The sequence below is a fragment of the Suncus etruscus genome, chromosome 20, assembly GCF_024139225.1.
Source record: "Suncus etruscus isolate mSunEtr1 chromosome 20, mSunEtr1.pri.cur, whole genome shotgun sequence".
Taxonomy (NCBI): Eukaryota; Metazoa; Chordata; class Mammalia; order Eulipotyphla; family Soricidae; genus Suncus; species Suncus etruscus.
The window spans coordinates 42671251-42691192 of NC_064867.1; the positions used below are offsets into that span (position 1 = coordinate 42671251).

The 19942-nt window shown below is 38.4% G+C and overlaps 1 protein-coding gene across 6 annotated transcripts in view; it reads left to right on the top strand.

Moving 5' to 3' along the window:
- The window catches only part of MYH10 (myosin heavy chain 10), a 160193-nt gene that overhangs the window by 25879 nt on the left and 114372 nt on the right, over positions 1–19942 (top strand). For all 6 annotated transcript variants that reach the window (XM_049766233.1, XM_049766236.1, XM_049766234.1 and 3 more), the window contains exons 3-4: positions 8803–8959; positions 19845–19872. In XM_049766233.1, coding sequence (XP_049622190.1) covers positions 8803–8959; positions 19845–19872 — 185 coding nt within the window. The remainder of the gene's footprint in view (positions 1–8802; positions 8960–19844; positions 19873–19942) is intronic.

Genomic DNA, 19942 nt, shown 5'->3' on the forward strand with positions numbered 1-19942 from the left:
TTTTCATCCTTTCATGAATCTGTATGTGAGTCTACATGTGTTTCCTGTAGCAGCAGATGGATAGATGGATTTTCTTTCCTGATCCATCCTGGCACTCTGTGCCTTTTTATAGAGGAACTTAGTCCATTACCATTTGAGAGATTAATAGTATATAGGGCTGGGTTGCCATTTTGGTGGTACGTATATGTGGAATCTGGTTGTTTTTGCAAGTCTCTTTATAGGTGGCCTCAGTAATTCTTGGAGGATTGGCTTAGTTGTTGCAAAAAAGTGCTGCCAGTTCTTGTCTAAAAAGGTTCTGATCCCTTCCTCAAGCCTAAATGATAGCTTTGCAGGGTAGTAGACTTGACTGGAAGTTTGTTTGTTTTTTTTTCATTCAATATTTTGAGTATGTCATTCCACTCTTTCCTGGCTTGTAAAATATAATAAGGAAGATCTATTGCTATTTTTATTGCTTTTCTTATATTTGAGGGTTTTTCTTTTTCTTATTGCTTTGAGTAGTCTTTCTTTTTTGATGTGGTCATTTTTGATTACTTTGTATCTTGGTATTGTTTTGTTTAAGTCTATTTTGTTTGCTCCTCTTTGGACCTCTTGAATCTGTGTAGGTGCCTTTCTCCACAGATTAGGAAAGTTCTCTCTGATTATTTCTTCTGCCAGCCATTCCTCCTCTTTTCCTTTTTCCTCTCCTATGGTTTGAAGATTATTCCTCTTGCTTGCAATTCTCTATCACAAATCTTATATTCTCTTCCATTTGTTTCTCTTTTCTTTTGTCATTTTATTTTTGATGATAGCCAATATTTTGTCTTCAGTATTGCCGACATGGTCCTCTGCATGTTGAATTCTGTTGTTGTGGCTTATGGATTCTTTGATACCCAAGGTAAGTTCCTTTTTCAGTTGGTTGAGTTGTTCTTTTAGTTATTGCCTTATTTCCATGGCCATTTCATGGAGCATTGATTTAAATGACTTATTGATGGGACTTGAGGCTTTAATTGAAGTCCATCATATGCTGGGATTAGTGTCCCTATCTGCTAGAGCACGTGAATTCCTTTGTTTCTTCATTGTTCTTTTTTTTTTTTCTCTTCATTGTTCTTAAAGCTAAGTGGTCACTGTGATCTGAGCTTCAAATTTCCAATTATCAGAAGTCTGAATTGTTTCTATATTAGCAACTTGTTAGCCTATTGGTTAATATATTTCTGTACCTTGAGGCACTATTTCAGTTTTTACGCAGGTGACTAATAATTTCGTTGCATAGAGGGTAACTATGGATGCATTTGAAGGAAAGCTATCAAAGCCACCAATACTTAGAGTCAGTGGAATTGAAGAATTAAATTTCCACATGGCCACATTAGTATTTTGTATTTGAGAAGGGTTGTCATGCAGGTCTGGTCCTGGCAGGGAGCAGTTACCATGGTGGATGCGCAGAACTCTGATGCACCTATATGATAAAAGAGGCTGGCATCAGCATGACCCATCAGGGCGTGTTCTGGGCTCAAGATACAGGCAATGATGTCAGGGTGGTCATTGGAGTGAGGGAGCTGCCATCCGCTGTAGCGGTTCAGTGGCAAAGGAATGGGAGGATGCCTGCTGAATTTACTTCTTAACGGGAAGTCTTTGTTTGACGCTTGTTTTATTTCTTTTACTTTTGAATGTTTTCTTTGGATTTAGAATTCAAGAAAACTGGCAGTTATTTTCTTTTAGCTCTATGAAGATAGCTTTGCACTTTGTACTGTGATACCTTTGCACTTTTAGTCCCATGAAGATACCTTTGCCTTTCTTTTTTTCTGTTGAGGATTCAGCGTATAGTTTTATTTTTGTTCTTTTTGAAAGGAAGTCACACAATGTATTTCTATCAGTGCCTATTGGGGGGATAACCATGTGATGATGTTAGGGATCAAACCAAGGGCCTCCACATGCAAGACTCACCCTCCATCCTTTGAGGCACATCTCAGGACCCAGTTATGCAAAAATTTTAACTGTTAGTGAGATATTACCACCATGTTTAATTTATTTATTTGTTTTGAGAGTATACCTGGCTGTGCTTATGGCTAGCTCTGTACTTATAGATCACTCCTGGTGTAGCTCTGGGGACCATATGCAATAGAAGACAATCAATCATCTTACCAGCTATACTATCTCTCTGGCCCCCCTAGTCTATTTACATACTCTTACATTATTTTGTATTTTTATTCTGCCTGCCCTGTGCTTTTGAATGCGTGTAGTCTGATTCTGATTAAAACGTCAAGTAAGGGGCCGGAGCAGTGACGCAAGTGGTAGGGTGTTTACCTTGCATGCAGTTAACCCAGGACAGACCGCAGTTCAATCCCCCGGCGTCCCATATGGTCCCCAAGCCAGGAGCTATTTCTGAGCACATAGCCAGGAGTAACCCCTGAGTGTCACTGGATGTGGCCCAAAAAGAAAAAAAAAGCCAAGTGAATTGAGTTTTCAGTTATATCTAATTTTAAATTTGAGTTAACTGTTTTACTGTTTCGGAATTTTCATGTTTTTGTTTAATAGCTTGTAATTCCGATAGAATTTTCAATTGTTATAGTTGTTGTTATTATTCGTATTTGGTCCCACTCAATGGTACTCAGGGATTACCCCTTGCTTTTTATAAGCTCAGGGGTCTATATACATGTTGGGATTGAACCTGGGCCAACAGTGTGAAGCAAGTGCCTTACTTACTGTACTATGTCTCCACTGCAAAATTATATCTTTTTTATTACTTGAACATATTAATGAAGATAAAAATAAAATAAAATAGTCTATTGGGAAGAACCATTAGCTTGGATTTTAGTCATAACTGTTGTCATATATGTGCCATTATTGTCTAAATAATTGTGAAGGATCTGGATGATAATAAACTCTTCCTGGTGTCCCTTAGATACAGGAGTTGAAGTAACCCAACTCAGATACTGGCATTAGATATGGCGAGTTGACCATCACAAAGAGTGAGCCCTGAGCATTTAGGCAGGTGTGGCCAAAGAAACAAAAATAAGAAAATTCTTTCCAAGAGTTTCGTTTCAGACATAAAGAAGCAGGTGTTAATGGGTCAGGGATTGGCATTTTTCTCCAGCTGAGTTTTGTTGTCTGTGAGGGCTCTTCTATTTCTGGGATACTCTTTAACTCGGGATTTAGCTCTAAGGATTCCAAATGATACGTTGGGGTGTTTACCCAATCCTTGTATGGGCTGGAACTCTTTCTTTCTCTTAGCATTATTCATTGTAAGATGCTAAAAGTTCTAGTCAGCTTTTTGCTTCTAAGTAATAGGTTTTGGGATTCATAACTATTATCTACCATAAAAGGAAATCGTAAAACCATTATTTGCCTACAGAAAAGTAATTTTGCATCATCAAATATTTAGTCACTTTGTAAATTTCCTTTAGATTTTAGAGCGAATATATAGTCAGTATCTAAAAAAAGGCCAGAATGGTCTGCCTCTTCAAATCTTTTCTTCCTCTTTGTTGTTTCTTTGTTTGTTTGTTGTTTTGGGGCCACACACACCCAGTGTCGCTCAGGGGTCACTCCTTGCTCTTTGCTCCTCACAGGCTCAAGGGACCATAAGGGATGCTGGGAATCAAAGTCATGTGCAGGGCAATAACCCTACCTGCTGTGCTATCTACTCTGGCCCTGCCCCTTCTCTTTTACTATTTCTATTTGTAGCAAGGTCATTTGTGCTCTAGACTTTTTTCCAGGTTTTTGATTTTGTTGACTGCATTTCTTTGGTGCTCCCTGCAAACATGTCATTGAATCTTGAAGCTTGCTCAGATAAGGACTCAGGAGACACATAATGCCAGGTTGTTTCCCATTGAGATTGATCAGTGAGTCCTTTTGGGTTCTATCTACCTGATTTCCTCTATTAAGAGAGTTCTTGTCTATTGCTCACTTAAGAATTTTAGTAGCCAGACCTAGTGCTGCTGTCCTGATCAATTGTTTCATTAGGTCTAGCAAAATGATGATAGTCTGGACACAGGGGTCTCAAACTCAATTTACCTGGGGGCCGCAGGAGGCAAAGTCGGGGTGATCCTTGAGTTCAAAGTCAGTAGTAAGCCTTGAACATTGGGGGGGGGGGTGTCCCAAACAACTAAAACGAAACAAAACAAAACAAAAAAAGATTCCTCTAGGGCAGGGCCACAAAATGTTGTACGGAGGGCCGTTTGCGGCCCACGGAGTTTGAGACCCCTGGTCTAGAGCCTTTACCCTTTTCTGTTTACTACCTTTAGAAACTTTTTCTTCCCCCTTATCAAATTACCAGGAGATAGAGTTAAAAAGTCATTGATAGTTAGGTTATATAATGGTTCAACACCCATTCCTTACTCCATGTTCATTTCTTGCTACCAATTTCCCCAGTTACTCTCCCCATCCCCACCAGAGCCTGCTTCTGTTCTCTCTCTGTCTCTTTCTCTCTCTGTCTCTTTCTCTCTCTGTCTCTCTCTCTCTCTCTCTCTCTCTCTCTCTCTCTCTCTCTCTCTGTCTCTCTATCCCTCTATCTCTCTCTGTCTCTGTCTCTCTCTCACCATAATTTACAATACTGTTACTGAAGGAGTATCATGCACTATCTCTTTACTTCCTTTTATTTCCTAGTTCTTATTCAGAGAGATCATTTCTTTTTTGTTCTTTTCTTTGTTTGTTTTGTTTGTTTGTTTGGGCTTTTAGGTCACACTTGGTAACTCTCAGGGGTTCCTCCTGGCTCTATGCTCAGAAAGCGCTCCTGGCAGGCTTGGGGGACCCTATGGGATGCCGGGATTCAAACCACTGTCCTTCTGCAGGCAAGGCAAACACCTTACCTCCATGCTATCTCTCCAGCCCCTGGTTTGTTTTTTTTGCGGGGGCTACTCCTGGCGGAACTCCTGGGTCATGCTCAGAAATTGCTCCTGGCTTGAGGGACCATATGGGATGCCGGGGATAGAACCCACGTCCATCCTGGGTTAGCCGCATCCAAGGCAAACACCCTAGCACTATGCTACCACTCCAGCCCCCCAGAGTGATCATTTCTAACTGTTATTGTCATAGTAGTCCCTTCTCTGTCTTAATTGCACTTCCCACTTTAATATTATTCTTATACTGTGTATTTTTTTTTAAAATTTATATCGCACAGATGAGTGGGATCATTCTATCTATGTCCCTTTCTCTCTGACTCATTTCACTATGATACTCTTCATGTCCATGGATAAGCAAATTTTATGACTTAATTTCTCCTAACAGCTGCATATTTCACTGTGTAAAGTACCACAGTTTATCGACTTCTTTATCCACTGTTTTGGGGCGCTTCAGTTGTTTCCAAATTCTGGCTATAGTGAATAGTGCTGCAATGAACATAGAAATGTAGGTGCCTTTTCTGCGTTGTGTTTTTGTGTCCCTAGGATATATTTCTGGATCATATGGAAGCTCAGTTTCTAGTTTTGTGAGAAATGTTCATATTAATTTCCATAAAAGGCTGTGCTAGTCTACATTCCCACCAGTACTAAATGAGAGTCCCTTTCTTTCCACATCTGCCCTAGCACTGGCTGTTCTTATTCTGATGTGTCCTAATGTGTGGTGTAAGAAGATAGCACATTGTTGTTTGGATATGATCTCTCTGATGATTATTTCTTCTTTGAGGAAATTTTTGTTCATCTCTTCATTCTTTGATGTGGTTGGATGTGTTTTCTTCTTCGCTCTACCAGTGCTTCATATATCTTAGGTATAACTCCTTCTCAGATGAACAACGGATGAATAATTTCTCCCATTCCATGAGTGGTCTTTGTATCATGGTCATAATTTCCTTTGAGATGCAGAAGCTTCTTAATTTAATGTAATCCCATTGTTTATCTCTGCTTCCACCCTTTGATAAGTGGGGTTTCATCCTTGAAGATACTTTTAGCTTCAATGTCATGGAGAGTTTTCCCTATATTTTCCTATGGTTTCAGGCGTGATATCAGGTTCTTTAAACTATTGTGATTTGACCTTTGTGCAGTGTTAGGTAGAGGTCTAAGTTTATTTTCTTAAATGTAGCTGACTTGTTTTCCCAGCACCACTTGTTGAAAAGGCTTTTCTTGTTCCACTTCATATTTTTGTTACTTTTTCAAAAATTAACTTGTCATATACCCAGAGATCTGTCTCAGCATATTTCATTCTATTTCACTGACATGAGAGACTATTTTATTAAAAAATTAACTTGTCACATAGCCAGGAACCTATCTCAGCATATTTAATTCTATTTCATATTTATTTAAATTTAAATATTTAACATTTAAATATTTATTTAAATATTTTGTATTTAATTCTATATGAGAGTCTATTCTAATACCATGCCATTTTAATTACTATTGCTTTGTAGTAGAAAGTTGGGGAAAATGATGCCTATCATCTTTCTCTATGGATTACTTTTTTTTTTTCTTTTGGTTTTTGGGTCACACCCAGCAGCGCTCAGGGGTTACTCCTGGCTACATGCTCAGAAATCGCTCCTGGCAGGCTTGGGGGACTATATGGGATGCCGGGATTCGAACCACTGACCTTCTGCATGAAAGGCAAACACCTTACCTCCATGCTATCTCTCCAGCCCCTCCATGGATTACTTTTAACTATTGTGGAAGTTTATTGTTTGACATGAATTTCAGGAGTGTTTGATCTATTTCTTTGAAAAATGTCATGGTTATCCTTATAGAAGCTATTGAATCTGTACAGTGTTTGGGGGGATTATGCCATTTTAATGAAGGAATTATCATTATTTGCTGATTTTTATGATTTTGGGGGGTTAAATCTGATGGTGCTCAGAGTCTACGCCTAGTGACAATTGAGGAGCCTGACACCCAAGACTTCTAGGCTATGTGTGCATTCCAGCCTTCTGAGCATCTCTCCAGCCTAAAGGATTCTTTTTTTATTTCCTTTTGGCCACAACTGATGGTGCTTATTTCTTGCTCTCTGCTCATGGTAGAGCTTGGGGAAGCCATATGCAACGCAGGTGCCCCACTTGCTATATTGTATTCTAGCCCCCTCTCCCAATTAATTCTTTTAAACTTGCTCTTCTTGCTCTTCTGTATAAACTAAACTAAAAATAAAAATAAGCAACATTTTTACATTATTGCCCATTTTCCTACAAGAGTACTGATTAATATTTTGGGTTTTTTTGTACTCCTATTCACATCTTGCATTTTTTTTGTTTTTGTTTTTTTGTTTTTTGGGCCACACCCGGTGGTGCTCAGGGGTTACTCCTGGCTGTCTGCTCAGAAATAGCTCCTGGCAGGCACGGGGGACCATATGGGACACCAGGATTCGAACCAATCACCTTTGGTCCTGGATCGGCTGCTTGCAAGGTAAACGCCACTGTGCTATCTCTCCGGGCTCCACATCTTGCATTTTTACAATTTTTAAAATTTACTTCTGTGAGTTATTAAAATTTTAACTTTGTTCTTTTTGGGGGATGGGCCACACCCCATGGCACTTGGGGGTTACTCCTGGCAGGCTCAGCAGACCATATAGGATCTTAATCCAGGCTATTATACTTTCCTACATCACCAATATAACCAAAGCTCTGTTCCTCCTTTCAAGATTTATTTTTAAATTAATTGAGGAGGAGCCATAGACATAGGACAGCTAGTAAGGTACTTGCCTTGCTTGTGGCTGACCTGATTCAAACCCCAGCATTCCATATAATATAATAGCTCTATATCCAAAGTACAGATTCAACAACACTGAAAACATGAGATCTAACTTACCACCAAACTTTGTTGTTGTTGTTTATTTGGGGGGGGGGGTCACACCCGGTGACACTCAGAGGCTACTCCTGACTCAGCACTCAGAAATCTCTCCTGGCAGGCTGAAGGGACCATATGGGATGCTGGGAATCGAACCAGGTCCATTCATTGTTGGCCGCTTGCAAGGCAAACATTTGCCCTACCTCTGTGCTATTCTCCAGTCCTATCACCAAACTTTGTAATAGATCTGCTAAGGTGGCAGGCAGTGGGGTGGGGGATGACAGAGCACTGGTGATGGGAATTAACATTGGTGATTGGCTTATTGCTGAAATATTGCCTAATTGCCTAAACCTCAACTACCAATAATTTTGTGAACAACAGCTCTTTAATTAAATAAAAATTTTAAATAAAAATAAACGTTTGTAAAAAAATCTTTCAAAAACCATTGAGTAAGAAATTTTACATATTTGTGAATCTTTAAATTAATAATCTTTTTAGATGGGCCCGGAGAGATAGCACAGCGGTGTTTGCCTTGCAAGCAGCCGATCCAGGACCAAAGGTGGTTGGTTCGAATCCCGGTGTCCCATATGGTCCCCCGTGCCTGCCAGGAGCTATTTCTGAGCAGACAGCCAGGAGTAACCCCTGAGCAGCGCCGGGTATGGCCCAAAAACCAAAAAAAAAAAAAAAAAATCTTTTTAGATAACTATATTCTTTGATACTTCACTCTGAACATGACAAGTGGTTCTTTTTAAAGATCAGTTGTGTGAAATCTGAGTGTGTGTTGATAAACTCTTCAGACCATGTTTACTTACAAGAGAATTAGAATGAAAATGTAAATACATAGTATTTGGACCTTAAAGTACCGCTATAAAGATATAACGCATATATTATTTTTTATTTTATAGAAGATGAAGTTGAATATGAACCTGAGAGAGTACCACTTAGTATAGTCTGTGTGAGTTTTTACTTGTAGTTTAAAATTCCCCATTATGGGCTGTATTTGACTTTATGGATCAGTTATGTAAATGATAAGTATAAACACTGTTCAAATTCTGATGTTTTCTGTCTCCTTATAGGACCCTGTCTGTGATAAGAGTGGTTTTATTTTTGACATATATCTTTTTTTCTTTAGACTTACTCTGGACTCTTCTGTGTGGTCATCAATCCATATAAGAATCTTCCAATTTATTCTGAGAATATCATTGAAATGTACAGAGGAAAGAAACGTCACGAGATGCCACCACACATCTATGCTATCTCTGAGTCTGCTTACAGATGCATGCTTCAAGGTAACTGGAAATTATTGGCATACTGAATGTTTGGAATTTCTTAAAGTCATGTGCATTTAAAATATCTCAGTTGGTTTTACAAAGAATTTTACGTTTCTAATTAGAGAAAGTAAAGATTAGAACAGGCAATATGCCCATTTTATAGAAAATTAATTTTCTTGCTTTGCAAATGCTTCATGATAATTTTCCTGTTGAAAGGCATCCAGTTTTGGAACTGGGGATATAGCTCAAGTATAGACCACTTGCCTTGCATATATAAGGCTCATAGGTATGCCTGATCTCTGATATTGCTTAGCCCCCATAGTATTACCATTTATGGTCCTAATAGCCCCCAAATACCAGCAGTTGTGGCCCGTAAAAAAAGAGCATCTAATTTTTTTTTTTATTATTTTGGGTCATACCTGGCAGCTCTCAGGGGTTACTTCTGGCTCTATGCTCAGAAATCGCTCCTGGCAGGCTCGGGGGATATATGGCAGGGATGGCAAACAGGATATTTACTCTCACTCAAAATGGCAAAATGCAATATGTGTTTAATATATTATTGTTAAAATTATATGCTTTTGTGTGAGTGTTTGTCTGTTTTGGCAGGTCACTGCGTGGTGTGGCTCTCTGACTCTCACAGTTTAAAATTTTGGCTCTTTGTATTGAACTTGTTTGCCACCCCTGCAATATGGGATGCCAGAATTGAATCACTGTCCTGTATCTAAGGCAAACGCCGTATCGCTGTGCTATCTCTCTGGCCCTAATTTTGTTTTTTTGTTACATTGATGGAGCTATACCTGAGAATGCTCAGGAGTTGTTTTTGACTCTGCACTCGGGTATCACTCCTAGCTGTGCTTGGAACTGTATGGGATGCCAGCATCAAACCCAGGTCTGCCATGTGCAAGGCAAATAAATGCCCTGCCCTCTGTGCTATTGCGCTGACCCTGAGCATCTAGTTTTTATAAACATTTGCTCATTGTCACAAGTTCTAGGGCCCAGAGAGATAGCACAGCGGCGTTTGCCTTGCAAGCAGCTGTGCAAGCAGACCAAAGGTGGCTGGTTCGAATCCCGGTGTCCCATATGGTCCCCCGTGCCTGCCAGGAGCTATTTCTGAGCAGACAGCCAGGAGGAATCCCTGAGCAATGCCGGGTGTGGCCCAAACACCAAAAAAAAAAAAAAAACAAAAAAAAAAACAAACCCAAAAAACAACAAGTTCTATTGTATATTAGGCCTTAAAACTAAAAGAAAGAGCCAATGGAAGAATAATAGAAAAGGTGACTGCTTCGTTAGAAAGATTTTTAAATATTCTGATTTAAATGACTGTAAAAGAGACAGGTGTAGCATATACCAGATTCTTTCTCTTTTTGTCTCTCAGTGTCTCTCTCTCTCTCCTTTGTCCCTTTCTATGTTCAGAGGCCAAATTTGGGCTGGAGAGATAGCACAATGGGTGTACATGCAGAGCCAGGGTTGAGCACAACTGGGTGTGGCCCAAAACAAACAAACAAACAAACAACAGCAACAACAACAAAACCAACAAAGTTCAAGTAAATGGATTCATACATGCATGTAATGTGCTCTGCCTCTGAGCTACCCTGCCAGTATAAATTGTTTTCTTTTGAATTAGAGTGAAGTATAAATTTGAAAGTCATTCATTTGAATCATAGTTTCTGTAAATATGTTTTTGAAAACCAGAATTATTGGTTTTGAGTACATTTAACATTGCTAGACAACTAAACTGCATGTAAACATGATTCTAATTAATATTAAGAATATTATTGATATTGGGTCCAGAGAGATAGCATGGAGGTAGAGCGTTTGCCTTGCATGCAGAAGGATGGTGGTTCGAATCCCAGCATTCCATATGGTCTCCCGAGCCTGTCAGGAGTGATTTCTAAGTGGAGAGCCAAGAGTAACCCCTGAGCGCTGCCAGGTGTGACCCTGCCCCCTGAAAAAAAGAATATTATTGATACTTATTGTGTTATTAGTTGTAGCGGCTACTCTCATTGGTACTTGGGTAACCAAGGATTGAACACAGGAGTTTTTGTACTCTGCCACTGGAATCACATCCTGGACTCTTGGTTAAAAAAAAAAAAAAAAAAGAGGCTTTTAGTTAAATCTTGGTGTGGGAGTAGGGGGTGGGAGGTGGCTTGCAAGTCATGTTTAGGAGACCCAGAGAGTCCACCACTGATTTTCAGCCATCCTGCCCCTGTAGTTCAATGCAAGGGTCCCATAGGATTTAATGTTCTTCAGGCCTAATGGTGCAGAGGATACTTGGGGTACTCTGCCTGTGCTAGAGGCCTCCACGTCCATATCTATCATTGATCAGGAGCCTCTAGGCCTGTACTTGGTGATGTTAGGGGCCCTGGAGAGCCAGATACCTTAACTGCTGTACTATCACCTGCCCCCCCTTTCCATTTTTTAAGAGTAAATTTTATCAGGTATAATACAATTGTGAGGTTATTCTAAAATAATTTCATAGTCTTCAGAAACTTCTAATTGTAGATCATAAAAAGTTGCTGTAGGGCATTTGCCTTGCACTTGGCCAACACAGGACGGACCCAGGTTCAATTCCCAGCATCCCATATGGTTCCCCGAGCCTGCCAGGATCGATTTCTGAGCACAGAGCCAGGAGTAACCCCTGAGCACTGCTGGGTGTGGCCCAAACACCAAAAAGTGAAATAAATAAAAAGCTGTTGTGATGGTTGATTCTGGAGATGGGGGGTGGGGGTAGGGTTTAGTATGAAGGAATTAATGAAATATATCACTAATTTCTTCTCTTAAGTCTTGCTTGAATAGATTTTATATACCAGTCCTCTGAGGCAAATAGGAAATGCTTAAAGACTAGCATAATGTCCTAGATTGATACATATGTATAAAATTCAAACTTAACTGTAGCCTTAGGAAAAAGACTAAACCTTTCTCAGGTTCTGACCTAAATAATACTAAGAATTGGTTATAACTATAGTAAATCACTTGTTTAAAAAATACACATTTTTGGGGCCACACCTGCTGGTGCTTAGGGATTACTTCTGTACTCAGAAATTTCTCTTGGCAGGCTCAGAGCCATATGAGATGCTAGGGATTGAACCCACGTTGGCTGAGTGCAAGGCAAACAAACACCCTACCTGCTGTGCTATCGCTCTGCACCACCCAAAAAAGCATACTTTTTAAATCAAATCCATTTTTTTTTTTTGGTTTTTGGGCCACACCCAGCGGTGCTCAGGGGTTACTCCTGGCTGTCTGCTCAGAAATAGCTCCTGGCAGGCACGGGGGACCATATGGGACACCGGGATTCGAACCAACCACCTTTGGTCCTGGATCGGCTGCTTGCAAGGCAAACGCCGCTGTGCTATCTCTCCGGGCCCCCAAATCCATTTTTTGTTCAACTGCATTTTTACAATTGATATAGCTGGCCCTCTCATCTTTGAACTATTGTATAGAATGGGAGTTTTCAGAAGACAGAAGTGGGATTTTAAAAAAGGGACGAAACTCCAGACTTCTGAGTTTAACGTATCTCCTGAAAGAAATTATAGAATCTATTTGGAGTCTAAGAATAATATATAAAAATATTTTCTGCATTACTTAGTAGAAAGGAAGTTACAGTAGTTAAGATTAATAGAAATTTGGTTTTACATGATTTTCTATCATCTTTAAATCTTTTTATATTGTTATACTGAATAGTTGCAATTAATGTGTTGATTAATGCCTATGGTCTATCAGGGTGTGTCCCAAAGAGTTTGTGCCCTTTTCAGTGTTTTTTTTCCCAACATTTTAATCTATATAATTACAGAAGGAAGAGAGAAAGGAAATGTGCATGTGAAATTTGTAGATATATGAATCTGGATGGAAAATAGCTCAATGTTTTATATATTATATAATTCACAGCAATAATCTATACAAGGAAAACTGGATTGCTATTATTGTTTTTTTCCTTTAGTTTTTAATAAGACCATGATTTTTACAAAGTTATTTATAATAGAATTGTTTCAAGTATACAATTTTACAACACCAATCCCACCACCAATGCCCCCTTTTCTGTCAGTGTCCTCAGTTTCCCTCTTCCATCTTTAACCTCCTTTTTGGCAGCATATGAGTTTATTTCTTATTACTTGTTTCAACAGAAGTTAAAGGAATGGCAAATGGAATTAGCAGAAAATAAGTCAATAAAAGTCAATTTGTGTTCATTGCTATTTGATTTTAACCAGTGAAATAAATTCAAATAATTTACTATTATGTGATGTATTGCTGCTTATTTCCATCATTGTTTTTGACTTTGTTATCTAAAATATATTGCATTAAATATTATTTTGTACTTGATCTTACTATGGTAATTATGTCTCTCTGTAGTAAATAAAACTAATTTTTCAAAAGCTTATTTCTATGAAATAAGCCAAACCCTCATGGAAAATTTAAATGGGAAAATATGAATAGGTGTTGTAAGAGTCTAAAGTGTTTCATCCCGAGAAAGAGAGTATTCATTTTACATTAGAAAATATTGTATTATAGATATTTTGACTGCCTGCTTTAATGAGTAAAAATAGCAAAAGTAAAGACACAACTCTGTCAAATCTGATCAGATATAGATCAATATAAATGAGACGTTGATTCATTACTGAAAATGTATTGAATCCCTTAGCAAAGTAGCAGTAAAAGCACCTTTCTTATTTTGGTAAAGGGCAACCAGAGCACCTACCATGTGTGAATGCCACACTCGATCTGGGAAACTTGTCCTTCTTTAAAGAAGCTCTATTAATGCTTCTTGCAAAACTGGTTTAAAAGCTATGACTTACCTAAAATGTTGCCTGCTCTTGAAGCTCTCTATTGTCCTTCAAATCTGACTGGTAATCTAGCTGACAAAGTAATCTTGGTGACGTGTTCATTTCAATGAATTTTGGTACTATATTCCTCCACGTTCTTTGACTTGTATGTAGAGTCTCATTTGATAGGTCTGCTGTACATCGTACAGGCTTTCCTTAATATGTAAGTTCTTTTATGATCTTGCTGCTTGTGATATTGTCTCTTTTTTTGTCATTTGGAATATAATGTGTCTTGGAATTTTCCTAGATTTTTATAGTGACCCTTTTTGGATATTGGTGCTTATATTCCTCAACTCTGGGAAATTTTTATCAGTAGTTCCATTAACTATTGTTTCTTCATCAAATTTGCCTTCCTATTTTTTTTAAAGCAGTTAATTGATTGATTGGTTTTGGGGCCACACCCGGCCATGCTCAGGCGTTACTCCTGGCAAGCTCGGGGGACCATACGGGATGCCAGAAATTGAACCAGGTCTGTCCCTGGTCAGCTGCATTCAAAGCAAAATTGCCCGACCTCTGTGCTATCTCTCAGGCCCCCCATTCCTCTTTTTTTTTAAATTTCATTTATTTAAAGAAAATGCATCACATAGTTGACATTTACTTCCAAGTAAGTGAAAGCATTGTTATTAAAAAATGAGGAAAAAAAAAAAGTAAAATGGTAGAGGAAAAAAATTAAAAGAAAGAACACTAGCAAGTTGATTTATGAAATTATTGTTATCACCAAAGAAGACATTCATACAGTGGCAGAAGGTTTAGTAAGCTCTTGTTGTCCAGTGTATTAAATTGTGGTGTTCCTTTAGGGGTGACAAGCATCAAACAAATGAAGTTGTCCAGAAATTCAAATCTACATATTTTAGAGGCATATACTCAGCTGGTGGGCCTCCTGGAAGAAGGCTGGGTTTGAGCATGGCGACTGCATTTCTTCTTTCTTTTCTTTCTTTTCCTTCCTTCCTTCCTTCCTTCCTTCCTTCCTTCCTTCCTTCCTTCCTTCCTTCCTTCCTTCCTTCCTTCCTTCCATCAAATAAAGAAGAAATTTATTTTTCCAATTTTCTTTTTTATTAATATCTTTATTTAAACACCTTGATTACAAATATGATTGTAGTTGGGTTTCAGTCATGCAAAGAACACCCCCTTCACCAATGCAACATTCCCATCACCAATGTCCAACATCTCCCTTCTCCCCACCCCACCACGCCTTTACTCTAGACAGGCTTTCTATTTCCTCATTCATGCACATTATTAGGATAGTTCTCAATGTAGTTATTTCTCTAACTGCACTCATCAATCTTTGTGGTGAGCTTCATGGGCGACTGCGTTTCTGGGTGTGGTTACAGCTGCCAGGCTTTCCCAGAACAAGAAAGATATCACGGGGGAGGGTGCCCACATGAGCTCTCAAAAAAGCTCTGGTGATAGCAGCCTAACAACTGGCAGACCTGAGGTGTGGTTAGATCATGGTCCCCGAAGGGAATCTTAGAGGGGCAGTGATGAAGCACATGGTTGATGAAGCGGTGATGAAGAAACAGTGGTTCTGGGTGATGGAGGCAGGGTGGAGACTTGGCCCACGTTCTCCTCCTGAGATGACCAGCTTTGTGCTGCGAGGACCATTACAACCTTTCACGGTTTGATTTACATCTCATTCTAGAGTCACTCTTGACTCTGGAGCTGGCCCAGTTCGAACATGGTGACTGCATTTGTAGGTGTAGTTCTGTCTTCCCATTCTTAAGGTGATTCTTGTATTGATTTGCTTGAGATCAGCCTTACTGGTTCCTTATCTCTGCTAACTATCACATCTTCTAGAAATGCTTAGGAATCTCAGTATGGTTGTTGTCAGTTGTAATGGACCTCACTTTTTAACAGATTCTAATAAGAGCATCGAAGAAACTAAAGTTCTTAGTACCTTTTTATTTTTAAGAGAAAAATATAGTAAAGGAGTTTAGTTTATAATGTGAATATCTCCACTAAGCACGGTGGAGACCCAGAAAAACCGAGTAATTTATCCATAAAACTTTAAGTAATGTCTTTCTGTAGCTAAAGAGAACATTTGGAAGAAGAAAGAAAAGGTCAGTTAGTGGAGGCTGCCAAGAATGGCCTACCTAGTAAAACAGGCAGATTGAAGTTCATCCTTCTTCTTTGAAAAAGATGAGATTTGGTCTTCTGGGTATAGTACATCTCCTCTTTAGGCCTTATAATTCTTCTCATTACTTCAAAAAAGAAAATCCTCTTATAATCTTTCTCTTTGTAGCCAGAGTTTTTACAGTGTCTGTATTTAGGATAGTCGTTATGTCAGGAATTTATAGAAAGGTCCTATTTTTGTGTGAAGTAAAAACAGGTTTTATTTAGAGGGTCTGTAGAATGGGTGTGGGGACGAGAATTTCTACGCATATTAGGATATAGATGTGGATGGTATGTGCATATGGGCACCATATGCATGGGCTGGCAACACATGTGCCAAAAGGCCATATTTTTTTATTCAGGGAAATACATAAAGGTTTTATTTGAGAGTGGAGATAAAGATTAAAAGTTTTATAGAGAAGTAAGATATCTAGGAGAGATAGATAATAGATAATAATGAACCATTGGCATTCCATCACATATTTGAAACAACTAGTCTTGGAAAAGCAAAGAAAATGTGAACCACAGTTTCTTTTCAGAATTTGATATAAGTAGGGGGAAAGAAAGTATGAAGAGTGTAATTAATACAACATAGCAGAAAACACATTATCAAGCAGAAAACATTTACAGAGTTGGTTTGTAAAATTCAATGCTAAGTTAGTTTGTAGAATCTATGCTAATATTAGCAATAAAAATCTAAGATTGGGCCATGTTTTCTGACTACATAGTGCAAAGTCATAAGATGGCTTCAGTTTTGTGTTAGTGTGTTTAAGGAGCTATTCCTAGTTTTGCTTTCTTTATGACTTTTGGGTAAAAATACATCAAGTTTTTATTAGCAAATTTTAGAAATTACAACAAAATATGCGTAGAAAATTCATGGTTGTGGCAAAAATTACTTTAAGGAAAAATTTATTGTTATAAATGTAATAAAACAGTGAAGAGTTGATTGGCAAGATAGGCCTCTTACTCATGGTTGATGAAGTAACGTCATGATAATTTGTTGGGACATAAATTGACTGTGAACTTCTGTAATTTAAATTTACAAAGTTTTTTTTGTCTTAATCTGCCCTTATTCAAAATCTTTTCGTCTCTGCACTTGAAAGAATTGTATTCTAACGTAAGCCCTCCTCTCGTCTTTCTGATGGATTTTAAATGAACTTTGGAGACATTTAATGCTCATATTAAAGTGACTAGCTCGGTGATGAGATTCTTTTCTTATATAATTTGCTGTTTTCCCTCAGATTCATAATTTGGGCAAGCCGAGTAATTTAAAAGTTACCTAAATTGATTTGATAGAATACAGATTTTTCATTATAGAAAAATAATAATGTATCACTTTCTTTCCTCTCAGATTTATCCTCCATTCTGTGCTTAGTGCTCCTTAGACTTGCTTTTATATACACCCTGGAAAAATTTTTATTCTCTCATTGGTTGTATTTTGTTGTTGTTGTTGTTTTGGGCCATATTCTGTGGTGCTCAGTAGTTACTCCTGGCTCTGCACTCAGAAATTGCTCCTAACAGGATTACGGGACCATATGGAGTGCTGGGGATCAAACCCTGGTCTGTTCCAGGTCTGCTGTGTGCAAGGCAAACGTCCTACTGTTGAGTTATTGCTCCAGTCCCCTGGTTGTATTTTTAACTTGTGCACTTCATATGCTCTTATTCTGAATGGATGATAGCCTAATCTAGTAACTTTCTGTGAGTCACTGGAAATAACGAATTAATAAGTCATATCTTTATTATATTAATAGTGAAACTGAGGCAAAAAATATAGTATATGAGCAGACAGACATAATGAAAATAAATGGGTCTTACTGAAGTACTTTCTTTTGGGGACTTGGAGGTTAGGGTAAATAAAGTATGGACATATTTAAAAGGTAGAATTTTCGTGTAGGTATCAGATTTTAGACAGTGACAATTGAGGAATGGGCAACTGACTTAATTAGAAAGGAACTCCATTTGTGTGTGTGTGTGTGTGTGTGTGTGTGTGTGTTCTGATTTTTTAAATGTTTAAACCAGTTCAAAAAAGTCATAAAACTATTGTAGAGGACTGAAACAATAGTACTTGCAGGTACAGTGCTTGCCTTGCAAATGGTCAAACTCAGTTTGATATTTGCCACCCCATTTTTGCCCCAGAGCCACACTAGGAGTGATTGCTGAGTGCAGAGCCAGGATTAAGCCCTGAACATCACTGATGTGGCCCCCAAACTAAACAAAACAAAACAAAGTATTGCATATTAGAATTTTATAGATTTCTCAGATTTAGAGTTCTGATGGTTCATATTTAGAGCAAATAAGCACGTTTTGTAGATCTACAGAATGCTAGTTTTGTAGATGAAGATTTTGAGTCTACTTAGGAATCCATGCCTTATTTATATATTCTATACATTACACACATGTATATCATATGAATAGAGCTAGGACTAGAAAAAATTTCCTTTCTCACAGCCTTGCTAGTACTCAGTGTAATATTTTGCCCCAAGTTCCTGCTAATGTGCCTAATAGAGATTAACTTAATGCTAGGAAAAAATAAAAAAAGACATGTTGACCTCAGACAGCACTTTCCAATAAGCATTCATTGCCAATGCTGTCCATCTAATTCTGAAGTTGAGTATAAAGAAGGAAACATTTCTGTACTTGAAGGAGACTGCCTGGTGTGGTTTTTACCGAAGAGATTACACCTGAGTTGAGCATGAATGGATATGTGGAGAAAACCATGAGCTTATCGATTTGGGAAGATCATAGTAAAGAACGGATATGATATGATGAGATCTCTGGAAAAATGAAGGAAAATAAATGTCAGCTATGCACAATAAATATGCAGCAGAGGAAGAATAAAATATGATTAGGAGGACTGGAGCAATAGCTCAATGGTAGGGCATTTGCCTTGCACATGGCTGACCCATGATGGACCACGGTTCAATACCCTGGAGTCCCATATGGTCCTTCCAGCCAGGAGTAACAAAGCCCTGAGCATCACCAGGTGTGGCCCAAAAACCAAAGAAAACTTCTCTGAGTCAGGTCCTATGGCCACTACTTTAGAAACAGGCCAGCTTGATTTATTTATTTAGGTTCTAGCAGGGGTCTCAAACTCAATTTACCTGGGGGCCACAGGAGGCAAAGTCGGGGTGATCCTTGAGTGCAAAGTCAGTAGTAAGCCTTGAACATTGGGGGGGGTGTGCGACCCAAACAACTAAAACAAAACATAACAAAAAAAGATTCCTCTAGGGCAGAGCCACAAAATGTTGTACGGAGGGCCGTTTGCGGCCTGTGGGCCGTGAATTTGAGACCCCTGTAAGCATATGTTCTAGAGGCAGGTAGGTCTGGGTTCTCATCCTAGCGCCCCAACTTCTCGGTATAGCCAGAGTATATTCTAACTCTTGGAGGGACAATTTCTTCTCTATAAAATAGACAGTAATGTTAATGAAAGTGCTTTAAGCTTTGTATTGATTGAACTTTGTATTGATGTTGATCTTCCTTCAGTCTTCTCTACTTGGTATTTTTTTCTCCTTTAAGGTTCAAATTAGAATGATTTTCTCTGGTTGTGGGTATTCTAAAAGTCTTTCTGAAAGGCATTGGTTTCTAAACCAGGTTGTACATCACAATTACTCGAGGAACTTTTTAAAAAGGATTTTCAGTCACTTCACCTTGAAAATGATATAGTAAGGAAGGAATTCTAGGAAGTATGCATTTTTAAAGCTTTCCCAAATTATTTGATATAGAAACAGGGTTTGAAAATCAGATTAAATAGACTTCTAATGTATTCTAAACTTGAGTTGTTATTTATTTTCTAATTATTTGTATTCTGTGACACTGGCTAGCAGTAACAAAGTGAACCTGACTGCTTGGGACTGGGGAAGAAAAGACGGAGAGGAATAGTTAGCAATATTGTATAAGCCATTACTGTAACTTCATTATATGAATTATTTGAAACAGGCAAATGTTCACTTTTTGTTTTGTTTTGTTTTCTTTTATAGATCGTGAAGACCAGTCAATTCTTTGCACGTAAGTACTAATTGTTCAGACATGTTTTTATCTTATTGAGAACTAAATTCTCTATTTGGTGGAAAGGATA